Genomic DNA, 27,531 nt, shown 5'->3' with positions numbered 1-27,531 from the left:
TACTTCAGGTATCTGTAGACCTAAATTCTAGTTATTCTGTTATTGATTTCTTATCATAGAATCATAGAATAACCAGGTTGGAAGAGACCCACCAGATCATCGAGTCCAACCATTCCTATCAAACACTAAACCATGTCCCTTAGCACCTCGTCTACCCATGCCTGATATGTTCCTGATATGTTATGTTCCTGATAGTTAAAGAACCTATCTTAGCCTCAGTTTCTGTAACTGTAAATTGCTTACATTTTGTCACGTGCGATTAATTCATTTCAGTGAAGCGTTTTGCATATCACAAATAGATGCTGCTGCCTATAGGCAGTAGTGACTACTTTGGCAGCAATGCAGAGTGCTATTGCTGCAGAAAAAAGATTTTTGGGTTTTGGTTTTTATTTGTTTTTCCCTTACTGTCTTGGTGTTGTGAACACAGACTGCTGTATGTCTTCTACAGAGAGAGACAACACTTTAGTCTCTTCTTTTTCTCTGTCTCCTTCCAATAGACATAGGGCCCTTGTTGATTGACAGTGTAAAGGTTTATATGACTATAGTTACTGGCTTCTTGCTTTTTAAGTGGAATAGTCTGTATCCACAAAGCCACCTCTGAATGGAGAAGGATGTTCCTCTACAGTTTCATTTACTGGGATCCAAGCAGAACGCCAGCAGTGATGTAGCTATTCTTTTCAAATACTAAAATTAATTTTTTAAGGTTCAATTTTATTTCTTTGTAAAAATAGAGGGCTGGATTTTGCTAAAACTAGAAAAAAATTGGGAATCTATGAACATCTGTTGTTAAGACACATAACTAAAATACACTGCTTGCATTATTTAAAAAGCTATCATTCTTAACACAGCCCACTCCACCCCCCTTTTACCTGACATAAGAATAAGATCCTTTGTACCTACATGATGCTTCCATCTGATGAGTTTTATTGTGACGATGCTTTATCAATAACAGTATCCTTGAAATTAATCCAAATTACTTGTTCACCTTCTAGTTCTATATTCAGACTTCCTATGGGTAAAAAGTTGAAGGCAGTGTTATTGTGTGCTTTCTTTAGAAAAGGAACTCATTAACAATTTCTTTTATTTCTAATCTCACAATCCATGACACTTTCCAATTTCCTGCACTATAACCATCTACAGTAAACTCTGTATTTCACTGCTGTAACAGTTCAACTTAATTCCTTGTGCTTAGAATGTGTTAACCCAGCTATGCTTAACTTTATCATAGAAATTGGTTTAACTTGATAAATGAGCACACTGGAAATGAAAAATGGGGTCATGATGGTTTATTGTGAGACCTGGATAAAACCAGAAAAACAGATTGACAACCTGCAGCTTATTTAAGCATTTGACTTAGTCATATGTGCTTCTCAAAGACTGTTTCTTATTTCCTAGACTTTTAACCTGCAGTGACTTAAAATGGTAAGAATAATGCTATGCAAATCTTTGCAAAAAGAAATGGATGAGACCTCTAATGACTCAAACTTGATTCTATGTGTAGGTATACAATTTTAGAAAATTATTATTTGGCGGAGCGATGGTAGGCTGTACATTGATGAACGGATCATATGACTAATATAGCTGAGATGGAATGGAATTCGCATGAGAGAACATAAATCTGCTCCATTTAGCAGATCTGTCTATGTAACAGTACAGATTTTAATTTACTATGGCATTGTCAGAAACTGCATTTAAGTATACTGGGTACTGAATTAGCAGCTATTTATAATACTTTCAGTTATCTCTGATAAAAAGTATAGTTAAGGTATTGAGTAAAGTGTGTATATGGCTGTGGCAGTGAAATCAAGGTTCTTCTACAAGAATTAAACCCTATTTTAAAATGAACAGAAATGTTCCAGATTCTGATAATAACTTGAGTATTTCATCATGTTTTGTAGGCTGAACCAATAAACAAGCCTTCTAGCTTGTTTAGATGTTGTTGGTTTGAAGTGTCTTCAATGAGAATAACGTCCAAGTCATCTGAGTGATGTTTATGTAAGAGGGCACGTAAAACTCTTTGGCTGCGTGGGCACAGGAGGCAGTCAGTCACACTTCAAATCTTGCTCAGTAAATGGTTACAAACATTCAGTGTAAGAGCTGAATGGTTAACAAGTGTTTTCTACATCTAGAAACATGCCTTAGATATTAAAAAGTGTCCCAGGACGGTTCCTTGATCCACTAATAATATGTGAAAACAAGGCAGCCTTGGCTCTAGTGAGTTTTGTAACATATTGAGAGATGCCATTTGAATGCCTTGAAAATTGTATGCAGTCTCATTGAGCATTCTTTGGCTTTCAAACATTGCTTGCTCTTAATTCACTCTCAGTACTTTGACTTCAGGCACGAGCCTGGAAGAAAAAGAGCTATGCTGATACATACATGTTAAAAATGTCTTTCATGTTCTGCAAATATTTTATCTTCTATAAAATAACAGGTAGCAGCTTTGGGGACAATGACGAATGTTGTCTATCCTAGTTCTTGCGTTTGGACTGCATCCCTCTTCTGTTATAACTGGAAAATAAATGTCTGTTTACATGCTTTGAAGAAAAACTGTGTAATGAAAAGATCAGATCTTGAGGTGTGCAAGTGAACCATAATGTTTCATGCAGTGCCAGGCTGTTTGCAGACAAGGAGGGCAGTTCATATCCTTTATTCCTTTTAAGTTGCCACAGGGCAAGTTTTAACCCTTCATATCCACTGTATCTAGATAAACTTCTTATTTTGCCAAAGAATTTTTAGCTGGTTTAGAAACTGAAATGGCTGTTTTAAGAACTGCTACTTTGTTGGATTTTTCTGAGCTATTTGTCTTACTTTTATTCAGTAGCTATGAGACTGGAAGGTGAAATATATGCTGTACAAAAAAGTACATTTATAAGTTTAAAATAGAATACAAGCTTTTGTTTTATACAATATAAGCTTACAGATACCTCATGAGATCTTCCATATTTTATATCAAACTGCTTTCTGTTTTAACGGCACCTGGTTTTGTCTTGAAACTCATGAATCATATTTGTTTCTCCCTCTTCCTCTTATTTTGTGTAGGTGGTTTGTTTTTTCCTTTGCCCAGAACAATGTAAAACTTAGTAACCTGGATGAGAAAGTTCTATTAATTGTCATTATATTTTTCTGTTATTTTCTATTATTTGGAGGGTTTATTTGTTTTATTAAAGAAGAGAACCCAAGAAGGTAGGCCCACTTTAAGCCCCAGCTTACCATAACATGTTAGTCTGGCATAGAAAGAAAGAAGGTATTTCTCAAACCCTGGTCATGTGTATAATTCAGTCTCTAGACAGAACAGTCCTTCATGGATGCAAGGCTAATTTGTTGCACAGAATCCTACCTTGCTCCAAAAGATGAAACGAGAGAGCTTTCTGTTTCTATTTTACTATCTAGCAACAATTTGTTCCCCTGTCAGTTTTTTGACCACTGCTGTATGTCATATGGATCAAAACTGAAGTGTCATTACTCTGAAAGAAAGCAGACAGCATTAATACCAAATATCTCCAAGTCAGAGAATGAAACTGGACAAAGAAGACTGTAACTAAGTAGAGCTTTTTTCATTTTTTTTTAATAATATTTGCTTAGAATTGTTTTAAGCTTCAGTTGTTCATGAAAAGTTCTGTTCAGAAAATTATGGGGGAAGTATAAATAACTATTTAACTCCTCCGTGTTTCGTTTATGATGCAGTTAAAACAACGTCATTATTATTGAATGATAGTTAAGTTTATTTGTAACATTATTCCCTCCTTTTTAGATGCTTCAAGAAGCCATATGCAACAGAGTGAGATTTCACAAGACATAGAAAGTCCCTTCAGGATTTGGTTTTGAACAAGCAGATGTGTGATTATTTATGTATATGGGGTTCTTGCTGTCGAAAGCATCAGTAGTTTATATGTCTGTAGTCCTCTGCTGATGAAGTATTTGCTGATGATCTTGTTGGAGATACAAATACTTGCCTGGATCAAAAATTATGTTTTGTGGAAACAGCTTAATATAAATTACACTCCATGGTTTCTGCCCTCTTGAAGAGCCTGATCTCATCTTACATATATAAGATTTGCAAAGGAATGTTTACAAAGAAATTGGGAAATAGTACAAAAAGGAAAGAGAGTTGTCAGAGCAAAAAGGAACAAGACTTAACTGAAATTGGACAAACAAAGAATCCAAAATTTTCAAACACTTTAAAAAGCACTGTTAAAAAGATTGCCAAGTGTCCATCTGCTCGCAACTTATCAACTGAAGAAGAGGAAAGTAACAGAGAATTTTCACTTTCCCCAACATTCAGTTACAGAGTTGCTATTGCCAATGGACTGCAAAAGCATATTTTTGTAACAAACAATAATAGTGAAGATATAGTTCAAGATCTGTCTTCAAATGATAGCTCATATTCTGAGTCATTAAGTGAAGTAAAAATTAACAGCAAGAAAACTGAATACAGATCACACACAATGCCTGTGAGACGCAATAGAAAAAGCTTAAGCAGCCTTGCACCATCTGATGGAAGTTCTGACGGAGAACGCACTTTACACACACTGAAGCTGGGAGCATTACGAAAGTTAAGGAAATGGAAGAAGAGCCAAGAATGTGTTTCATCAGACTCAGAACTAAGTACATGGAAAAAAACATGGGGTTTAAGAAGTAAATCTCTCGACAGGACTGGCCGTCACCAGAAATCAAACACTCTTGAGCCTAGCTTTAGTTCAACAGGGAGTATTAGTCAAACCCATGATGTTATGGAAATGATCTTTAAAGAGCTTCAGGGAATAAGTCAAATTGAAACAGAACTCTCCGAACTAAGAGGGCATGTTAATGCTCTGAAACAATCAATTGATGAAATTTCTAGTAGCGTAGAAGTTGTACAAAATGAAATTGAACAATTGCGAACTGGATTTGTACAGTCCAGAAGAGAAACTCGGGACATACATGACTACATTAAGCTGGTCGGCCATCCAGGAAGCAAAGCAAGTCTTAGATTTCTAAATGTGCCTGAAGAGAGGCTTGAAAAAACTGAAAGCACAGTTTACAAAATATTGGTAGATAAAATGGGGTTCTCGGAGGCACAAAGCACTATTAAAATTGAATTTGCCCAAAGGCTAGGGCAACAAAGAGACTGTCCAAATGCAAAGCCGAGACCCATTCTTGTTTACTTTGAGTCATCGCAACACAGAGATTTGATTTTAAAAAAGTCTTACAAACTTAAGGGTACTGGCATTGGAATTTCTACAGATATATTTTCCCATGACGTAAAAGACAAAAAAGAAAGAGGACTTCCTTCCTCTCAGACGTATGAGAGTATGGATATGAAGCTTTTAACTGTGGAGACAAAAACTAAAATGCATGACTGGGAGTCACCTGACAGTGATAAAGATTTGGAGTCGGATATAAATAAGAACAGTTATGCAAAGATATCCAAATCAGCACTTCAAATAAAAACAAGCACTACAAAAGGGAGTATCGAGTCCCCAAATACTAAAGACCTTAGTAGAGCTGCTGACAGTAGCACCTTGTCAAGCAGAAGAAATTATGGCAACCAGTCACCAGAATTTGACAATGTGGAAAAGCAATCAAAGACCTATTATTCAGACACGAGTTCTCTATGGCATTTACAGAACGACTTCACAACACCAAAACTTAGCCGCTCAGAGTCAGATTTCTCAAAATTGTGTCAGTCTTACTCTGAGGATTTTTCAGAAAATCAGTATTTTAGTAGAACAAATGGCAGTTCGCTATTGTCTTCCTCCGATCGAGAGCTTTGGCAGAGAAGGCAAGATGATTCGATGAACTGGTACAGCAGTTCCCAGGAACAGACTTTTGTCCAAGATATGCAACAGTATCCAGAGCAAAATGAAGCAGAGAACACGGAAAATGTTGACAGTGGGGTAAGCAATGGAATACTACGTGCATCTGGAGACAGAAACCACTATAGTGATTCTCAGCTTTCTTTACGTGATGATCTTTCCCCGTGGAAAGACTGGAATCAGTTGGAGCAAGGGGCAGATTTGGGTCTAGACTCATCCACGCAGGAAGTTTTTGTGTATGATATGAGCAGCCCTTCAGATCAACAGACGGATTTTGCAAAGTACCAAAGTTCTGACCTCCAGTATGATACTGAAAGCTATGATTTTACCCTTGATGGTACTTCTCCATCGTGTCCAGGCCTTGATAGTGAATCACAAAGTCAGTGGACTAGTCAATATGATGATTACCAGGAAACAAATTCTATCTCGTCTTATCAGAATCAAAACAGATTACCCATGATGTACCGAAGCCAGAGTGAACTTCCAAGTGACAACTCGGAGGAAACAGCCCCTAAATCGTGGCATAGCCGATTAAGCATAGATCTTTCTGATAAGACATTCAGCTTTCCTAAATTTGGTTCTACGCTTCAACGTGCTAAGTCAGCTTTGGAAGTAGTCTGGAATAAAAGTACACAAAGTTTAAGTGGGTATGAAGACAGTGGATCATCTTTCATGGGAAGGTTTAGAACTTTATCTCAGTCTACTGCAAATGAATCAAGCACAACTCTTGATTCTGATGTTTATGCTGAACCTTATTGCTACAAAGCAGAGTATGAGGAAGACTTAATTGAACCACCTGCTGAGAATGAAACAGACTATGTAGAAGTAATGGAACAAGTCCTTGCTAAACTAGAAAATAGAACTAATAGTAGTGAAACAAGTGATCAGGTCCAAGAATATGAACTAGGGCAGCCTTTGTATGAAACTCCATATGCAATACTGCAAGAGCAGCAATACGACACGCAGTTTGACAGTGTGATCAGTGAAGAAATATTAGAACTTGAAAGTGATACAGCTGTTAATGTAGAAGTGAAAGAAGATGAAAATCAGAATGTCCCGGAGGTGCTTACTGAAGCTCCAAAGAAAAAAAGAATAAGACCGTCATTTAAAGAAGCTGCTTTAAAAGCGTACAAGAAGCAAATGAGTGATTTGGAAGAGAAGATCCTTGCTGGAGGTAATGGTATTTTAATATTGTCTTTCAAGCAACACATTTTTTCTCACTAGAGTTGGACATTAATTTCTGTATTGTACCTGATACTGTTTCTGTTGAACTTGATGACAAAAAATCTGACTATGGTTGGTTTAGTTCAGAGGGTGAAATTAAACAGTACATTCTTCTTGGTTTTCATATACCTTTGTAAATATATTCACAGGAGTAATCCAGAGTGTTCAGATATCACAGTAGCACAGTATGTACAGTACAGTACATCCATAAAGTATGGAAGAAAAAGAGAAGTGTAAATGGTAGAATCTGTGTATAAAGAGCTGGTAGAAATTAACTCATAGAAGGTGCTGACACAGATTTGTTCATGATCTTTATCTTCTCTGTTAGCAGACTTCAAAGCAGTCAGACGTACATAACTAATACCTCTAGTAGTGCACAAATACGGTAATTTTCAATTTTAATATGCACTGTTATGCTAATGTTATAATATTGCATATGCATTTAATTGGGAACACATAATTACCATAGCTAGCTAGGTATTAATTGTCACCTTTACTGTATCTTTGCTTTCTTTATCTGCCTTGAAAAAATAATCATCTGATGCATTGATTTTAAAGAATCGTGCCTTTAGCCAATGATTGTATTTAGTAGCAATGAGCATCCAAAGCCTGGGCTACTATAGTTTCTTTTGTACGTGGACAAAAACTTTTAAAATAAACATATTGTCAAGTTGAAAGTATGTTACACAAGAATTAAATATTGCTAATATGAAAGTTTATTTTTAAAGTCTATTTTTACACTCAAATAATGGCAGTAGATGGTAGATTTGCGTTTTGCAGATACAGTACTGTGTTAGACACTAGGTAATGTTTGTATGAAGAAACAACTAGCAACAGCAAGTATTTTCATAACTTCTTCATAATTTTATCAGGTGAGGGGGCACAGTCATTTTGTCTTGTCGTTGCACAATAGAAATATAAAGGTCTGAAGACCTAATTAAAGAAACGCCCAGGGAAGAACCAAAATAGTGAAACCCAAATAGATTCCGCAATTTAAAGTCTATGCATTTATCTACATTATTAGATAACATCGGCCGTCTAAACTGTTAGATAGTCTATTCAGAGATAATGGAGTCCACAGATGCAATCTGCATTCTTGGAGATAGTCAAAAGACATCTGATCATGGTCCTGGGCTATCTGCTCTGGGTGACTCTGCTGGAGCAGGGTGATTAGACGAGGGCCCCCAGAGGTCACCTCCAGCCTCGACTATTCTGTGATAAGGAATTAAGTTTTTGTAGTACTTTGTATGCAGCCTTTGAAGAAGGATGTCGTCTTAATGTCAATTTGTTCTGTAAGACATTCATGTTGAACTTCTGTATATTACTTGAATTGCACGGCAATTTTGATTTAGTATAGGAAACAACCTTTTGAAAATCAGTTCTTAGAGGAACTCTGCAAGACACATAAAATGTATTGTTTATAGCCTGTTTTCACAACCTGCCCCTCTTTATATGTGGATTCATGCATGTCCAGGGAATATTTAATTTATGATTCAAACAAATAGTAGCTTTGGGGTATTACATCTTCCTTTCAATATTTGAAGAAGTAATAATTTTGAAGCAGAATAACTAGTAGTTGATCTAGGATTTACAAGACTCTTGTGAATCGTTTTGTAGTTTTAGTGATTTTTTTTTAAGTCTTTTACCCCTATAATTGATTCCTAGTCAGCTTCCCTTTTCTTATTTGCAAGTTGAAAAGTACTAGATGCAGAGCAATTTCCTCAAATTTATCTTCATTATGTAAATAAAGCATAACCTAGTGCTTAATGAATTGTTTCATCTCTCCATGTAGACAGGAGCTGGTACATGGCAATGTGGCCAAGTGGAGATATAGCCAGATAATATAGTAGTGTTATGTCTCCAATTTAGTACAAAAGAAACGTTTAGAATGCTATTATTTTCATTCTGGTAACACATGAGGTAAGGTCATTGAAACTTTGGTACGTAAATAATTTATTAGCGCACAAGAGCCTTGTCTGATAGTTCCATTCTCTGTCTCATGCTGGAGAGAAAAAATACTCTCTGTGCTGATTGCTTATGTATTATTTATTACAACTTGAGTTTGGAGACATATAGGAGTGAAAGCAATAGGGTATGTGCATGAGAGGAGATGTGAGCTATGCATGAGTAATCCTCGGATTTCAAGTTCTATAAGGAAATAGAGGTATTGTGGTGATGCATATACATTAATGGAGGGATTAATGGCTTTTCAGAAAAGTACAAGAGAAATGCTAGCCAGTGGTTTGTTTCTTTATACACTGTAATCGAGAATAACTCCCACACTTTTATTTATTGTTCCAGTCCTCACTCGTTATTTTCTAGCTTTCTTTTTCCCCAGTGGCTTTTTTCATTCCATCCCTATCTTGTTCTTCTCTTTTACAGGTGCCTTACAACAAGCATTGTTCTCTCTCCGGGTGTAACTATCACTCTGGATAAGCTTCCAGAGTTGCACGCACTTTTCTGAGTTGCTTTTAATGATAACATAGCTCTTTTCCTATGAGAGGTAGTTTATGAGCAATAGCTTCTTGATTTAGTTAATTAAGATCTTCCTCATCGTTTGGTGACTGATCAGGTCTTTGGTCTGAAGTTTCTGCCACAGTGTAAGCTGTAGATTGTTTAAGGTGTCGAGTGAACTCATCTTATTCTATACGTGCATACTATAGCAAGTCAGATTACGTGGACCAGTGGAAGAAAGTGGGTTTTCTATTGTTTTGTAGGAAGGATTTGTAATACCTTAGTGGTGTCTGAGTGAAGAGCAGAGCTTAGATATCAGTATCAACACAGACTTACTTTGTCTGTGCTTGGAGGAAGAACTGTGATGCTAACATTTGAAACCAAAGGAAGCAGTAATGTAGTCCTGCACTCCCCTTGCAGTGCGTTTATTGGTTCTACATTAAGTAAATCTGTTGTAAACATAAGTATATTATTAATGCATATTTCACATTCTCTCTGTATTCGAGCTACATTCTTTCTTTCGTATTTTGGTAGCTTTTACAGCCTTTTTATAATAACAGCTTGACAGAACTGCCCAAGTCAGCTGTATTCTCTCAAAGACTCGAGGCTTTAGAATCTAATCTAATCTAATCTTCTCTTGTGGTACCCAGGCTTTGTTTCTTTTACGTCTTGCCTCCATCGTGTTTGTTTTTAATACACTTGTATAGGTGTGTGGTTATGTAATGCTAGTAACTAATAACTATATTTAATAGCATCGTAATATTTTTTTCATGTAAACATAAATCTCGAATTTGGACTTGAGAAGATTAGTGCTGTGGCCTAGATGAGAATCAATTGATTAGGTACTGTTTAGTAAATTAATCTGTCATTTTATAGCCTTTCAGGTGGAAACAGGATAAATAAAACTATTAATTTGATCATGGCATTTGCATATTGGTTGGTAGTGACTGTAATGGAGAAATACAAAGCCTCTTAGCAGACAAATTGCTTTTAAACATGAAAGATTTCTCCTACACTCCATCTACATCGCGTGTGTTGGGAAGTGGGCTTTAAGAAACGACCACTGTTAATAGATAGATAAATGAAGTGTAGATGTATATCCCATCTTATTTCTTAATTGCTTGGGGTAAGTGTGTTGACTGATTAAAATACTGTGAATTGTGTTTGAGTTTGCAGGTTCCTTCTCAGGCTACTGGTGCAGATTGAGTAGGGAAGGAAGCCTAGTCAGATGGTAGAATTCTAGTTCAGTGTATAAAATACTGCAATAATTAATGAAATAGAATGTGTATTTGCATGTATTATGCCAAACTGAGATGTAAGTTTCTTCATTGACCTGTAATAACAGCTAATGTTAGTCAGTCTTGTTCATAGCACAGTATAAAAGAGGTTGTCAATAATTGTCATCTTTCCCCTCTTCCATCAGTCTATTATTGTCATAACAGAAGTAGGTTTGTCATCTTGCAGAAATTCTTTGAAATCTATAACACCTCTCTGTTGTCATTACCACGTCATTTCTTCCAAGTATTTTGCTGTTAAAAAATTAACAGTGTTAATTTTTAGTGTTGTGGCACTGTTGAAGGCTTAGATGGAATTAAATCTGAACAAGTTGTCTTGATCTAATGCAGCTTTAAATTGATATAGTTCTGACATACTTTATATGGGTTTAGGTGTACTTCACTGCAACCACCACCAGAAGCCCTCACTTGAAGGCCTGAAGCAGAGTTGTGGCTGCACTTTAAAGTTCCCTTTAAGTTCAGCATCACCTTTTATTTGATCTCTTTGAGATGCTGTTCCTTCACTGAGCCCAGTGGCATTTCTCATCTTTCTAATCTCAGTCATAGTCTAATGGAGGATAAAAAAGAGAAGTTAATGAGTGAGTCATTGTGAAGGAATAGCCCGGACAGGAACATTCTGAGTTTATTCAAGTTAATAGCAACACCAAATCCTAAATTTTACATCCTGTTTCAAAATAGCGTAACCACCCTATTCAGGGATACAGGGTGGTTTTTTTTCCTCTGCTAGATTTGCTTTATTAAAAAAAACCAAAACAACAAACTCAAGTGCTCTAAGACTTCGTTAATATAAATGCTGAATGTGTGTGCTGTGTGGCTGATAGAGTTGATCTGCAACATTTAAAGAAATTAATATATATTCACCTAGTGTATGAGGTATAAAGAACTTTATACTTAATACTTTTCAACAAAATTTGATTTCTCTATTGCTCTTCTCTTCTTATGTAAATAGGTAGATTACAGAGACTTTTCATCCGTGAAATTCCTTTCAACATTCACGTCACTAGATGGTAACAATGGAACAGATGTATTGTGTAAACAGGCTGGGGAAGAAATGGATGCCTTTGCTATACACTTGAATAGATGTGTGGTACTAAGGGAACAAAATTTATTGCAAGTTAAAGAATCTATTTTGATGCTATATTGGGGATGACAATGAAGTACAGAATTTAATAACCCAGTTCTACCCACTACTTGCATTCATCTTTTGTTTCTGAAGAAAGAGCAAGTGGTTACATTCACCACCTACCCTTAAGTTAGAACTTCATGGAAGGATAATCTGCATCACTTGCTTGCTGCTATACTACATATTCAGTCTGTCAAAAGATGGATTAGAGTAAGGAAAATTATACTGAGAGCAGTGCTCATCATCTCCAAAACTTTTTGCACTCAAATAAAAGCAAACCCCTGAAAAAGAGGTTAAGGAGATCACAAGATGGGTTTTTTCCCCCAGTATCTCTGAAAAAAAAAAATCCAATTTTTAGAAACCTTAAGTGAAAGGATTCTTTAAACCCAATTTTATATGTCTTTCTGAAAACATAGTAGTGTTCTCATGGCCAATTTTATTTTACTTCTGTAATTATAGGCTTCACATTTATCAAAAATTCTTAGGTTGTAATACTACATCTCTTTGAGGAAGGGTAGTAACCAAGTAAATCGAAGATAACAGTGAAATTTAGCATAATAACACTTATTGAATCGATGTGCTTTTACATCAGGACCAAAACAAACCCAAAATAAACGAACAAAAAAACCCAAACAAACAAAACAACACAAAACCCACCCAAATCATATTTTTGGCTGTTTATTAAAAAGAAACAAAAAAAGAAAATAAACCCAACCACTCCAAACCACTTCTGTTTAAAGAATGACTTTTTAGAAAAAGTAATTCATTAGAATTGCTAGTTTCTTTCATAAAAGAAGAAAGTCTTTACTATTCTACTCATTACAAGAACAAGAGACTATTTAACACTATTTTTACTGACTTCAGGTTTCATGCAGATTGATTGATATTCACGTAATTTTCCTGCTCTTTTTGTGCTTAAACGAATTTAAAATAAATTCGCTAAAGCTAAGAGAAATTAGTGTGAATGTCAGTTCCAAGGACTTATAGTGGTTCTGCCATGGAAATGAACAGAAATCAATATTTTATCGCCAAGACTGAGAAATATTTTCTCTTTTTATTTCTAAAAGGTTTAAGCCTTTTCTTTTGATCATTGTGTTCTAGAAGCAGAAATAACTACATCATTTTATAATGCAGCTTCAGGATAAAAGGAATCTTGTTAAAGCAACTGGCTGAAAAAACATCTAGACACGCATTTAAAAAAATGTAATGACTTGGAAAACATGAGTTCATAAATATGCTCAAATCTTCCTCTGATCTATCAGGGAAGTAGAATGCTGCAATAAAGTGTGAAACTAAAGAGATTATCTGTCTTACTGCCAAAGTGAAATTCTGACTACTTTCATGGGACAGGTGCCAGATTTTTTCTTTATGCACATTTTCCAGGTGATCAGCAGAGCATCTACTCAATTGTGTCTCCCTGGGACTCTAAATAAGAGAAAATATCTGAAACCTCTCCAGTTCCTGCTGATGCAAAATTATCATTGAAACTGTTGAGATTCGTCAACCAAGAGATTCGCTTCCTTGATCAGTGGAGAGTATTCTCAAGATAGCTTGCAAGATCAGATGTTTTGGTAAACCTGAAAATAAAGACAGGATTGATTGATGTAGAAATAATTCTAGCAAAAAAAACCAGGGACATAAATACAGCCACCTGCATTTTTATATTGTCTAATAAATACCATTTTTTTAAAAGAGATTTCTTCTGCACTTGCCTGAAGTGAAACTCCTATTCACTGCACTGAAAATTCTATTCATTTTCAGATTAAAACCTAAGTAAAGGGAGAGTTTACAAGGTAGCCCATGTCTTCTAATTGTGATGCTGCTTAGAAATGTCAGTAGCCACAGAGGAAAAGCAAAAGTATTCCACTGTTAAACTAAAATGCTTAAGTACTGTCACCACTTCCCTCCTTAATTTTATCTCTCAGTAAGACAAAACAAACAAAATCCTTTCAATCTATCCTCACAGATTGTGGGGGTTTGTATCTATGCTTGCTCTGGGTTTTGCCATCATCTTTCTATTCAATTTGTTTATGTTTAATGTGATTCCAAAAGCTGGGAAGACAGCTTCAGCTGAAGTTAACAGGTGCACTTAGAGCTGGGTAATTTCTGTCTCCCACAGGACGCATACAATATATTTATTTTTATATAGGGATATGATTTAGTAGTGGACAGGAATGGTTGGACTTGATGATCTCAGAGGTCTTTTGCAACCTAGTGATTCTGTGATTCAATGATTATATACAAATACTTTCTAGAATTACAGTAGCCTTGTTTTTGCACTGACATTGCATCAGCAATGCTTTCAATTTCAAATATACTGTATTCCTTGTACTGCTATCTAATCACTTTTTTTGACAGTTTTCTTTTTTTCTTCCAAACATAGAGCTAGATTATACAGGAGTAGTGTCAAGGCACTCAAGTCAATATGTGAAAAACATTTTAAATTCTAACTCCATTCTTTCAAATACTTGCAACCCATTCCAGATTTGTCTTCTACAGACTGTATGAAATTCTATGCATCCAACTTGTTGAGAACTTTGGCTGAAATCAACCTGTATGATTTTGGTTGATACAATACGTGATACTTATTGCAAAATAATTACTCCCAAATATCACAGCACAACTATACACTCTTTTCTACTAATTTCACCTTCACTGTATTTATTTTACTTACAGCATCACTAGGTTGGAAAAGACCCACAGGATCATCAAGTCCAACCATTCCTATCAATCACTAAACCATTCCCCCCAGCACCTCATCCACTGGTATTTTAAATACCTCCAGGGAAGGGGACTCAACCCCCTCCCGGGCAGCCTGTTACACAGGGAATGTCATGAAAAAAAACCTCAAATATCATACTAGCTCTTTATCCTTTCTGGGTAATGTATGCTTTATCATTCTGTTCCGGGGTTGGAATAGAGTGCTTAAAATGCACTCCACATTTTGCTCCCTACCATCACTCTGACAAGTGGGAGGCAGTCGAGAAAACTGTCTTCAAGAGGACTGCAGTTTTATTTAGGCCACAAACATTTAAGAAGCACCAGTATCATCCTATATAGTAATCAAATGGTTCTCTTGGTAGTCAGTAATTTACTCTTTTAGAGGCGAGTTTCAGAAGTTGGTAGAAGTATCTAGTAGCTATTGAAAGACAATAGAAAACAAGAGCCCTTACAAATCTAATGGGACTCAATTTCTAAATACCAGAGGTGTTTTTAAAGCATGTCCTGTTGTTTCAGATTTGGAGACCAGTTTGTTAATAAAGGCAGAATGCAGTTTTTATCTTCACCAAGCTGACCTCCTGTTTTGGCTCTCGATGTATCCGCTAGTAATTTTTCTACATCACTGCTAGTAAAGTGCTAGCAGCAATTCTATTTCTCCTGTCAACCAAGCTTTATTCAAGTTTGACCTTCTCTTTGTCAGACAAGCATCACTCATCTCTTATGATGTGCTATCTTTAACATTACCTTTCAAGCGTTATACAGTGCATCTTACTAGAATTTATTTCAGCAACACAACATTCTCTTGTCTTACATGCTGTAATATTCTGTCCTGTAGTGATAATATTAGCTTCTGTGTACAGCATTTATTATTTTTACATGGGTTAATTTGTTTTATTGCTTTGGACAGACAATCCACTGCTTTAATGTACTGCTTTTATGTGACCCTGGTTTTCATTTTTTATTTCCCTTTCTTAGCAATGAATAGCAATTATCATTGTCCAGCTCTGACTACAAACTGCTCCTGACTATGTGGACTTTACACATTAGTTCCGTGTAGCAGTTGTATTGTTCTCTGATTCCAGCAAGTATTATGTCTAAAGGGTTTGCTTCCAGGAATGATGTAATTATCAGTCAGTCTGACATTCTTGCAACCATTTTGCAGTATTAAAGATTAAATAGGTACTTTGAGAGATGAATGAACTTTTAAATCTTTTTCCAATTTGACGTTATACAATTATGAACGCTTGTAAGAGTGGAAATCAAGGTAGTATATGTAATACCATCTTAATACTAGGGTTTCCTAGCGGTTTAGATTTTTACAAGCAAGTTTTGCTATGATGAGGGGGTGGTGAACTAAATTTTGCAAACGTTAAAGAAGGAGAAGAATATTAGGATGATGCTCTGCTGCTCAAAAAAATGCAAAAGTGAAATAGTGACACAAGGCTTGAAGGATGCTTATGACCAAGGAAGTGAGGGGAATCTTCTGAACCTCTTTTGATATGAATCTCTCCAACTGATGAGATTATTCTCCAGTTGTGTTTTTGATGGTATTACAAACTATAAAAGCAAAGATCTGTCTTCACATCTTTATCTTCCTTGCTAGTTTATCTTTCATGCTGGAAGAATCTGCCATTTAAGCATCCTTTATAGATGGGGTTTTTTTTTCCCTAGGAAGTTTAGGTATAGAAACAAGTTATCTTGTGTGATGAATTATTGTGTTCTGTGATAAGCTACAGGTGGCAACAATGCTATTGAAAACAGATAAATCAGACTACATGTTAGATTGAAACTATTAATTTTCAGACGGAGTTTGAATAGTAATTATGTGATGTTAATAAACACTTCTTGGAAATTATATTTAGCCTTCTCAAGACCTTTAAGCTAGTTCATGGACAGAAAATAACTTGGATTTATTTGAGGGGGCTGAAAGAATGCCACGTAAGCCTCCCTTACTCCACCTCCCAACATCCCCTGCATGTAGGAACTACTTATCTTGGTGGATACTTGTGAACTGTTTTCAACAGAAGCTTGAATTTAGTGGGTATTTTAAATGTTATACAGCTTTTATAATGGAATCTTAAAGACAAATTTTAACTAGTGAATATTTAAAATTTCTTGTTTACCTAAGGGTTTATGCATGTCTGTTTATGGGAGGCTTAACAAGTGGTATTGGTGTTTCATAACGTAAAAAGTTCTCACATAAAGTAGAAATCTAATGAGAAACAAACTAACTGAGATAAAATAGGAAATACCCTGGAGGGTTAACTAAATTATTTTACACCATTCTTAGTAGATCCATAATTTGTTTTGGTTAGCTGTTTGCCATAAAATGTGTGGACGATAGAAATGAGTTATGTGAAGATAAGCTCTTTCAAGAAAATCGCTGTCTATCTGAGATATCTAGCTTTGTATCCCTGATTTGAAAATACATTCCATGGTCTCTTACATAATCACAGCTCATTTCTTATCTACATCAAGGAATGTTGCTGTCTATTCAGGTAGCCTAATGACTACCAAAGTGAAGTGCTTGATGACTTGTATATTCCCTGACTTGGTGCTCTCAGACAGAGAACACTTCCACAGTTCATATTATTTCATTCACAGTGAGATTAGAAGAAGCAATAAACAGTGAAGTTTTCAAACTAATTTTGTCTCAGAAGATGCAGTCGCTTCTTACGAAAAATAGAGAGATGCTCTCAAAATCTCATTTTGGGAAATTTACATCAGTTGTCTGCTTTATGCAATTTCTACAGAGAAAGGAGGCCACTAGACTGATACTTTTTTTTCTTATTTTAAAGTAGCAGCTGCAAAGAAAATAAGTTAAAACAAGCATGGAATGCCTTTTCCCCGCTCCTAATCATAGGTTGTCACTCTTCTTCCTAAATTTAGGCATAATTAGATTCTCATATGGGAAGTGTAGTAAAATTAGATGAAACTGGCTGAAACTCAAGGGAGGTAAAGAAAATTTTATACGTCCATCTCTCGTGCTCTGAAATCCAAAATTCCATTTAATGTGGAAGACAAGTGTCAACAATTTTGGTTTTTTTAATGTAATTTTCTAATTAACTGAATTAAACATGTAGTTCGTTTGATTCTTTAGGCAGGTGACATTGATAATACCTAGTAGCTCAGCCCTCTTTGCTCTCTTTAAATAATACAAACTCAGATATAATCTGACTGGTGAAACGTGTTTTGAGCAATTTACCTCCAATTTCTGTTCTGCCTGTTCTTGTGTGTATTCTCTGCTTTGACCACATAAGTAACCTCTAAAATTAGTGACACAACAGAGCCTTTTGGTTTCTTGGATTGCTGGTGCTATACTGTATGCGCCTTTGCATTTGCCAGTCTATTTTTTATATATATGTTTGAATGTCTTGTTTTCTTGTAGATAAACTGGTTTAAAAATGAAATGTGCCATCTGTTTAAGGAGTAAGTGATCATTTTGTAACGTATGTAATGTGGGATATCTCCAAACATTGTAAAAACTACTTAAAGGGCCTGCAGAATGTGAACTCCATTTGAGGAAGAAAATTGAGAGATCAGTAAGGTGACAATTAAAATAATTCAGTTTCATATATGCTCTGTCCTATAAAGTATCAAAAAAACCCCCCACAAAACAAATAACTTATTAGTGGAATAGTATATTAAAACAATTTTAAAAGTATTTCTGTATTAAAATTGACAAGACAATAAAATAAGGGTAGCTTTTCCTGTCTGTAGATATTTTCTATCAGATAGTAAATGTGAATACATCACATTTTTACATTAAGCAATTTATAATGAGATACATATATCATATCTCATATTTTAACAATTGCAGGTTTTCTGTTGCTATTTGGGGGGTAATTTCTCTCATTATATGACTGGTTATGATAGAGTAGAATAGAAATGGTTAATGATATTTTTTAGTAGATATATCCTTAGTAGAAACACTCATTTTTGTAGAAAATATGGCATTGTTTTATTGAACATCGCAACTACAGTAAATGTATTAATTAAAGTTACACAAAAACCAAAACAACAACTGAAAAACCCTAGAAGTCATGTGGAGATGGTATAAAATATGTAAATTATGTGATATGTATATATACACACACAGTCCTACATATGTGGCAGGGGTTCTTGTGTAAAGGAAACATCTTTTTGCTTATTTAAAATAGAGACAGCAGTCTTGCCAAAGCAATGCAGCTAAGCACAGGTGTTACTTGGATTCTGCTCTGCATTAGCAGATTACAACAGTGACAACTTTTTATAGATTAAAGTGTTTTCTTAGCAACTGTTTTTATCTAACCTATATTCCCCTTCTTCCCAATTCTCTTTCAGATAGCGGTTCTGTGGATGAAAAGGTTTAAAAATCACATATTTACTATAGGGATCATGTATTTTGTTGATGTTTGTTTGTGACTTACTTGACATGTTTGGTTCCTTCATTTTAGTCGTGATATTTGCATGTTTTTACCAGCTTTCCACTTTTTTTGTTCTCCTTTGAGTGTATCGCAAATATGTTGCGTTTACAAACAGGATTACCCTCACTGTTGTGCTTATCATAACTGCAAACACAGGGGTCTGCTACTGTCAAACATGATAGCTGGGATTTTTTTGCTTCTAATTTTCATCTACACTGCATACACGATAGGATGTAAAGGACAACAACACATGGGAAGTGATATCTTATCTTCCCACAGGTTCTCCTAGCGTGTTTCACTAAATGGTGAATGCTGCCAAAATGTATTCCTAAGCAATAGTTACTCAAGCTTTGGCCTGGAGCTGACCCTGCTAAACATTTTCATAGTATTTGTTGTATGTTTGATGCAATTAAATTCTGTTAGTAAGAGCAACTAAGTAATTGTACTTTTTTTTTTTTATTTATGAAAGGCTCGGATAGTAAGTGGAAGTTCTTTGGATACTTCGAAGCTTTACGCGGTCCAGGCATTTAGTAGGTAAGAACCAAAATGGCTGGAAATTTTGTTAATTGTATCTGTAAATTAGCCTCATAATGTTATGGTATTTTGTTCTAAGTTTTCATTTTACAGGATTATTTTAAAAGGAATACAGTAAGTTTTGTTGTATACGTCTTCTTTTAAGTCCTTAACTTTTAAGATATTAATATGATTTCAATTGCACAGGTCAACTGGGTGACAAGTTGTTTTACCTCCTTACATACAAAATAAATGCCCTTTGAAGCTGTGATTTGATTTTATGTCTTCATTTTAGTAGAAGCCTAGTAATCTGATAATATCAGTCTAATATTTGAAATTTTTAAAGGTCAAGGGCAAATTATCTTCTAGTTGCTGAGAGTGAGCATGGCAGAAACCTTTACAATTTGTTTGGTTGCTTCCAGACAGAGCCATCTTACATCCAGTTATAGGGATTCCTTTCTCTGAGGAAAATCTCTCCTTCTTATTTTGAATAGCTTTTTAATATTCAGTTTAGAAAGGATAAAATGTAAAAGCCATTGGTAAAATTTATCCAGCTATATTAGTTAACTATTTAAAAGGGATATTATCTTCTTGGTGGTGCACTTTGTAAGCACTTTTTGCTACAGTTTTGCTTTGCTACAGAGACAAGATGATGAGATCAAATTAGCTAATTTATCTTCCAGCTTCTCATTAGTATGTCTTAAAGGCTATACAACAGAATGTAAACATTATGAAGTTTTTCCATTTAGATTCCCATGTTTTGGGCTTTTTCTGTAGGAGTTATTAATGGGAATAATTTGCTTAATATAATCTACATGCTGCTGTGGAAGGTATAGTTAGGGTATCATTTCTACTTATTGCTAAACCTTAAACAAATTTAAGAGCACTCTCTAGGTGATGGGAGAGATGGGAGATTCTTTCCCTCTCAACCCTTAATACCTTGCTTTATATGGAAACACTCAATTGACTCTTTGCCTTATTTTTCCATCTCTCATAGCCCAGTGCTGTGAACCCACCTCACAAGCACCAGCACATCCCACATCCATGGCACTGACTGCAATTCTTCATTTTCTGCAATGTTCTCTGCTTGGCTACGTGAAATGGGAGAAAAGTCAGGTTGGGAAAGAAAAGGCAAAGTCTAAATACAGGTTTCCTGGGTCTTCTCACACTACCTTGCTCTTAAAAGGCAAAAGCTCTCTCTTTCCTATTCTTTCCATGCCAGTATCAAATATCTCCTTAGTTTTCTTTTTCTTCTTCATTTTACTGAAGATGGGACCCTTCAGAATTCATCCTTTCAATATTTTTTAAAAGTGCATGGAGTTCAGCTGGGCTTTTCATAATGAATATCAATCTAGGGTAGTTCTGTTTTACTTCTTCCAGAGGCTTGCTCTGTATTAGTTCCCTGTTTACCTGGTGGCAGTGATGTCAGAGACTGATAGTTTTACCACGTGGCCTAATCCATTCTAAAATTCACTAATGATGCACAGATGGTGCTTCATGCAGATGATCACTCCTTTCTTTTAGTGGCACTTTCTCAATGCTAAAATAAATTTATTTTTCTTTATTTCTTTCAAATTCAAATAGGTAATTATTATGCAGAATATCCTCAGAAGCACACAAAACCCAGTCAACTTTACAGGTTTGGGTTTTTTTTCTTGCCTTGAATGATAACTTGGTTGCCTTCAACTTCATCACCTTCTATGTCAGGATATTGTTGGGTTGTTATTGATCACGGTTGGGAGGGGAGTAGAGAATTGAATGAATAACCTACGTAACAGGAACAGTTTGCCTATGGCTGTAGTATTTAATGTTCCAAAGACTACAGAGAAGGACTAATATTTTATTGTCAATACAGCATTGCCCAGTTTGTTAGTTCTGGTAGTGTAGTTATTCTTCTGTTTTTCAACAACATTTGATCTCCCAGTCCAGAACATATATTAATCTTTGCTTCCAGCTCATAGCCCACGATCTTTTCATACTTACCCAAATGTTATTAGAAGGATTGAATTTGTTCTTGTATGGAGAATTTGTGCAGAGGAGAATTTCTAGTTCATATCCCCAGAGGGGCTCTTTCAATCAAGATGCGAGAAAAAGTACTAAATATGCAGTTAGCCAAGAATAAAACTGAAATGTATGTTTTCAGCACAGATATGTGTTAATGGAACTGTATTCTCCCACTGAATCTCCCAGAGGATTCTCCTACTCTCCACTTAAAACTGAAATGGATCTTCCTAGGCAGGTGTACACTTCTTTTTATCTACTGGTGATATGTCAGAGTTTGGTGGGTCGGACTTTCCCTGTCTCCATTGGGTAATGCTCACCAATCCCTTTTATGCTGTTACCTGAAAGGTTTTGTGTATGTCCATGCAATTAGTTCCGTAATTTCTTTCCTTTACATAATACTTCTAACTAAGTATTTATTCTGGGGAAAATAACTAATTAACAGCATTTTAAAATGTTTTAAAAAAAATATGAAATGCCACACCTGTTCTACTACCAGGAGTAACACAGAAATAATTTGCCGGACACCCCATCCAGTTTCTTCACCCGCACCCCACAATATATGCAGGAGTCCAGCAGCTGTTATCTTTATTTCATTACGTGTGCCTCTGTCGATAAGACTACCTGTCTTCAGCATAAATGGCAGTGATCAGAATTCCTGACGTAGCCCTTCTTTAGCATATTACCTTGCTTATGCACTTTCACTGTCTTCCCACCAAGCCCAAAACAAATACACATGCTCATATCTGCTCCAAGCTTCTTCATTCCAGCCTTTTATAGTATTAGCTCCTACCAAGTTTAAAAATATAGTCTTTGTTGTTGCTATTTTTCTGTTCCTTTAAATCCCATCTCTAAGACAATTCTAACATCTCAAACCACTTTAAGGCCACTACCACCTGCTCCATCCAAACCTTTGCCAAAACTGGTCTTCTCCCTGTTTCCCTTTAATCTTCAAAAAAGAAAGGGTCACTGTCCCAGATTATGCAAAGAGACTGCTGTTATACCCTGATGAATTTAGTTTGACAAAAGGTTCCCAAGTCCCTCATAAAATAAGAATTCATGTAGCCCTAGCGCAGTATAACTGCAGAACAGTTCGGAAAAAGTGAAAGCAGTGCTGCAGTTGTGGAAAGAAATAATCGTTTCATCAAAAAAAAAACAAAGCATGAAATTGAGGTTTTAGTGGGAAGTTGGATGTTTGGGCTCATTAGTTGCTTTGCTAGTTGAGCTTGTTTTCATTTTACCTTTCTCTTTCTCTTTCTTATTGAGAACTGTTTTGCTTGTAACTGAGCTTAATGACATCAGGCTGTCTGATAATTATTTTCATCAGCTTGCGTGATTCCATTTTTATGTGTCCACATAAGGTAGCTAAGTAGAAGATGAGCATAGCTTTCCTTATAGAAACATAATTCAGGAACTTATTTATTCATGTTAAAATACAGAACATTGAGTACTAAGCGCCAAAAGCCTCAGTGTCCTGCAGGTAAAGCAACTGCTATGGATAATTCCTTGGATTCTGCAGAAATTATTAATCAATCAGAGATGGAAATGTAGTAAAGCTTTTTGTCACAATTCTGTGATGATTTCCGTCCTGCAAGTTCACAGCTAGATAAAGGTCTGGGTTTAAAACATAAATTAAGGGGTTGTTTGTTTTTTTTTTGGGGGGGGGTGGGGTGTAAGATACAGTCTTATCACCTTCAGTAGGATGTCACTGATGCTTCATTATTGCTTTTAGTCTGTTTTACTGCTTTCTGCTCCAGAATGAAATGCAAATGAAATTGGCTTGTAGAATTTCCTATTTCCATCTTACAAATTCTCGCAAGCTTTATGCACGTGGTTGGTTTTTTCCTTTCCCTTGTTGGTATCTTTTCATTATGGTCGTGTTGATATTAAGGAAAGCATTTACATAGCCTTCAGGAACAGTAGAGGGAATTCAAAATGAGTCCTTGGTTTTGTGGTATTGAAACAATTTGGCTAAGGGAGCATTAATTTTGAGAAGGATGTTCAGATTTTTCTCTTCCCTGTAAATGCTGAGACCAGATTTTCCTTCTAGAAAATATTTCCAGCACTGTGAATACTGCTATTAGTGTTACTACTGGTTTGCTCTGGACTAAAGGTCAAGAATACCAGCAAATGTCATTTTAATGCTGTTTTGCTGATGCTTGGTTCTAAATAACATTTTTTAATTTGAGTCCTAGGAAATAATTTCAGTGCTTTGGGGTGTTTTGTGTGGCTTTTTGGTTTTGTTGTAAAAAAAAAATGAAAAAAATAAAGGAGAAAAATTTACAAGTAGAAATGGTGGCACTTTGGGGCCACATCCCCCAGGGCTAGCATAAAGTCATTTTAGGTGGCTAGCATCATCTCCTTGTAATGTGACAATAAGTATGACAGGAAAAAGAAATAAAGTCAGAACTTCTTTGCCAGCAGCTTTCATTTTTCCAAGAGCTGGCCTGCCAGCAAAATTCAGGGTATCTGCTGGTCTGTTTTGGCTTCCACCTGGGGATGAAGCATTCAACAGATTTGTGATCAGAAAGTGGCAGAGGGAGATTCAAAGCCATAGTCACAAGGTCTGTTTTGCTGCATCAGCCAGAATTTGAGCACTGTCAATATATCCCAATGTGTGAGTAATACTTATCTTTAATATAGAAATATGATTAACAAACTTAAATTCAAAATTTTCATGACATTAATGTGCATACTTACTTAGGTGCACAGCCTTTCAACATTTGAGTGGATGTAGTCCTTCAGTACAGCCTAGTCTACCCCGGAATTTTCTGACATTTTTTATTGGCCAGGATAACAGGTTTTCTTCTGTGGAGGGATTTGGCTCATTCTTTTTAATTTCTCAATAGAGTATTTTTAGCTCATATTAAGAATCTTTTAATCCAACTTTCATTTTCAGAGAAAGTGCTAGGCATTTATTTGGTGGCATTTTAATATACAGAGAACTAGGAAAAGCTGTAAATCCAGTCCTACCATTACTTTTATAATGCTGATATTTTCTCCCAGTACTAATAAACAATTTTAGATCTCAAGTTTTGGTTTTCCACTCCAGCAAAACTTATGTATTACTACCCAAGTGTGGATTTGTTTGTCTTGAGATGGTGTGGCTGTCTCATAATTATTTTCATCAACTTGCATGGTTCCGTTTTTATGTTTTTACAAAAGCCGTTTGCTACATTTTGTCATAATGTGCAGCAATGGTGCCTTTCTTCTTCCCTTCATCGCCGACTAGTTCACTCTTCAAAAAATTCATCTCAATTTTAATGAGATTAAACCAGTGTAATAAGTTATTAAAGCTGTCTAGGTACTTTAGTTATCACGTTTAAGTTTAATTATGCTATAAACCGGACTTGCCTAATCTGAAATATTATTTAATCTGAAGAACTTCAAGAAAATTAAGTAGCCCAGTAACCTATAGTGCATGTTGAATACAAAACAGCGAAACCTCACCTCTTCATTTGCATCATTATTTTTATCTGGAAATGAAGACAGACTGTAAAGAATGACTGTGATTCTCTCCAGACTTTTTATGCCTAGGAATGAAAAGAATAAGAAAACAGGAAAACCTGCCCAGTGTACTGATAAAACTTTCACCGGAACTTCATAGCATGGGAATTATTGAATAGAAGGTGAACAAATACCTCCAACAATATAGATGCCATTATGCCATTTTCCCTGTCCTCTCCTGTGATTTTAGTTCAGTTAAGCTTCACTGAAGCTGAACATTTCAAGTCCTCCATCAAGCACGCTCCAAGAAAATAAACTTGCTGCTGTGCATCTGTTGAAAGTAAAGCATGGAAAGAAATACGGCCAGTCTATTGCTGTGTCCATTTCTTCCAGGTGCCTGTGGAACAGTAAGAGGACCAAATAGAATCCCATTTTATTCCAAGTGAGAGATAAAGGTTATTGTAGACTTGCCTTAGAAACAAAACAGAAAAACAGAAACCTACAACAGCAACAAGCTAGCAAACAAGAAACTAATCCCCAGACAGGTGAGAAAAGTCAGTGATACAGTGAATGACTAAAGGTACATCTAGCCCATCATCCAGCTCCTCCTGATGGTGGCCAAAAGCAGATACCTAGGAAGTTGTCAGAAAAGAGCAAGGATAGCATAAGACTATATTTCTGTAGGATACTCATCTAGCCTTCTACTCTTCTAATAGTCTGTAGTTCAGAGATTGTTTAAAGCAAAGTTAGTGTAAATTTTTTAAACACTAACTTCTCTTAAGTCATTTGGATTTCAGATTTACGAGTCCTTTTGGCTTGCACTGATTCATCTCGAAGACATTAGCAGCGGAGATATCAGAGTAGAGCGATATGTCTGTCCCAGAACTGCTTACAGTCTGGCACATTAGCATAATCCAGCATTGATTTCAGTTTCTATCAGTATGCCAGGCTGAGGTCTCTGATTCATAATTCCTTTTGGATTTAGCTGCAGCTGTGGAACTGTTACATCTATATCCAACAGGAATCATTAGGCAGAGTTTTGGCTTAAATAAACACAGAATTTGTCAAGTCGGCTAGTGGTGGGGGATTGTAATAGCTGAGTCAGCAGAAGAGGCAAAGGTTTGACTCTTTGGAAGTGAAAATTCTGTAACTAATTTCAGTTATATCTCTTTTAACCCAATAATTGTGATTTGTATCAATAAAATGAGGGCTTTCAGATGAGAAACTGTTTACTGTGACTTCTTTTACATAGACATAGACATTTAAGAACAACTGAAAAGGGTATTTGAGACAGTGCTAAGCAGAGGGAGCATTGAGGAGAAAATGTTGGATCTTGAAAAAGATAGTATTCCAGCTTCTCTGAGAGTCTCAGTGTATCTCTGAATTAGATCTGACAAGGTATATAGCCATTGTCCAACACCGACTGTGGAAAAGAATCAGGAGGATAATACCTGTGTTACCTCTTCTCAGGAGTCAGGGAGAATGAGGCATATTGTTACTGGATCAGTATCTATTCTTTTAAATCCTATTGGTGTGTCCGCCATTCTTTGAAGTGACTCTGAGTTGATCTTTGCTGTTGTTTCAAACTTGTATGTGAGATCTAATATGCAGTTTCAATGTCTGCTTAAACTTATCTTAAAATGTCACCAACTCTGTTTTTCACATTCACATGGACTTATGTGAGAAGATGCGATTATCATAGAATCACTAGGCTGGAAAAGACTCTATCAATGGATTATGGATTTAGTTAGATGTTTTACTCTTTGTATTAAATTGGTAAAAATAGTTGTATAATGTACAATGTTGGGATCCATCTCAGCTATCAGATATACAAGCTCTTTTGATGGAAAGTTGCTGTTATAACTTCTAAATGCACGGTAAAAAGATTTAGGAAGTATTAAACAAACTTTCAATTACTTTTGTTTTGAGTGAATACCAGGAGAAAAAGTTAGTCATGCCAAGAGCACCACCATGAATTTTTCTTAAGAATTAGAACGCTGATCGGTTGATAACTGCTAATTATTATTTTGATCGTAAACACACACATTCTAAAAGTCCTTAAGGTTGCAAACTTGTAAGACCTAGGATTGAGGGGGTTTTTGCCTTTTAATCTCCTACAGTGCTGGCCGTGGGCTGTATGGGATTGACAGCATGCCAGACCTGCGTAGAAAAAAGTCTTTTCCCATTGTTCGAGATGTGGTAAGTAACTTGTGATGTCATGAAACTTGATATACATGTCAGTTGTCTAGATCTTTCTTGTAATTACTGTTGCACATGTGAATTATAGTTTGTCAACAATGGATTTATGGGAAAAAAAGTATTTTAAGAGAATTAGTTGAGGCCAGTAAAAGTCAGTGATGCAGTTGTTATAAAGTACTAGATTAATAAGTATGACTATCTCATTGAATGTTTAGATATTTCTTGTGGAATGAAGTAAAACGCATTGCATGCAATAATAAACTACTCATTTTCACATTGAATTAGTTTACTGAGTCCTTGGGATACCGATTGACTTGGTTTATTATGATACTGAAAGCTGAAGAAAGTTA

The 27,531-nt window shown here is 35.8% G+C and overlaps 1 protein-coding gene across 1 annotated transcript in view; it reads left to right on the top strand.

Annotated features, from left to right (window-relative positions):
* Positions 1–27,531, top strand: part of UNC13C (unc-13 homolog C) — a 125,518-nt gene that overhangs the window by 4,849 nt on the left and 93,138 nt on the right. Inside the window, exons 2-5 of the mRNA XM_069867125.1 lie at positions 3,755–6,972; positions 18,939–18,961; positions 19,491–19,555; positions 27,103–27,181. Of these exons, the coding sequence (XP_069723226.1) occupies positions 4,008–6,972; positions 18,939–18,961; positions 19,491–19,555; positions 27,103–27,181 (3,132 nt within the window). The 5' untranslated portion in view covers positions 3,755–4,007. The remainder of the gene's footprint in view (positions 1–3,754; positions 6,973–18,938; positions 18,962–19,490; positions 19,556–27,102; positions 27,182–27,531) is intronic.

Source organism: Phaenicophaeus curvirostris, chromosome 12, assembly GCF_032191515.1.
Source record: "Phaenicophaeus curvirostris isolate KB17595 chromosome 12, BPBGC_Pcur_1.0, whole genome shotgun sequence".
Lineage (NCBI taxonomy): Eukaryota > Metazoa > Chordata > Aves > Cuculiformes > Cuculidae > Phaenicophaeus > Phaenicophaeus curvirostris.
The sequence above is the reverse complement of the archived record's forward strand: the minus strand, read 5'-3'. Positions and strand labels throughout refer to the sequence as shown.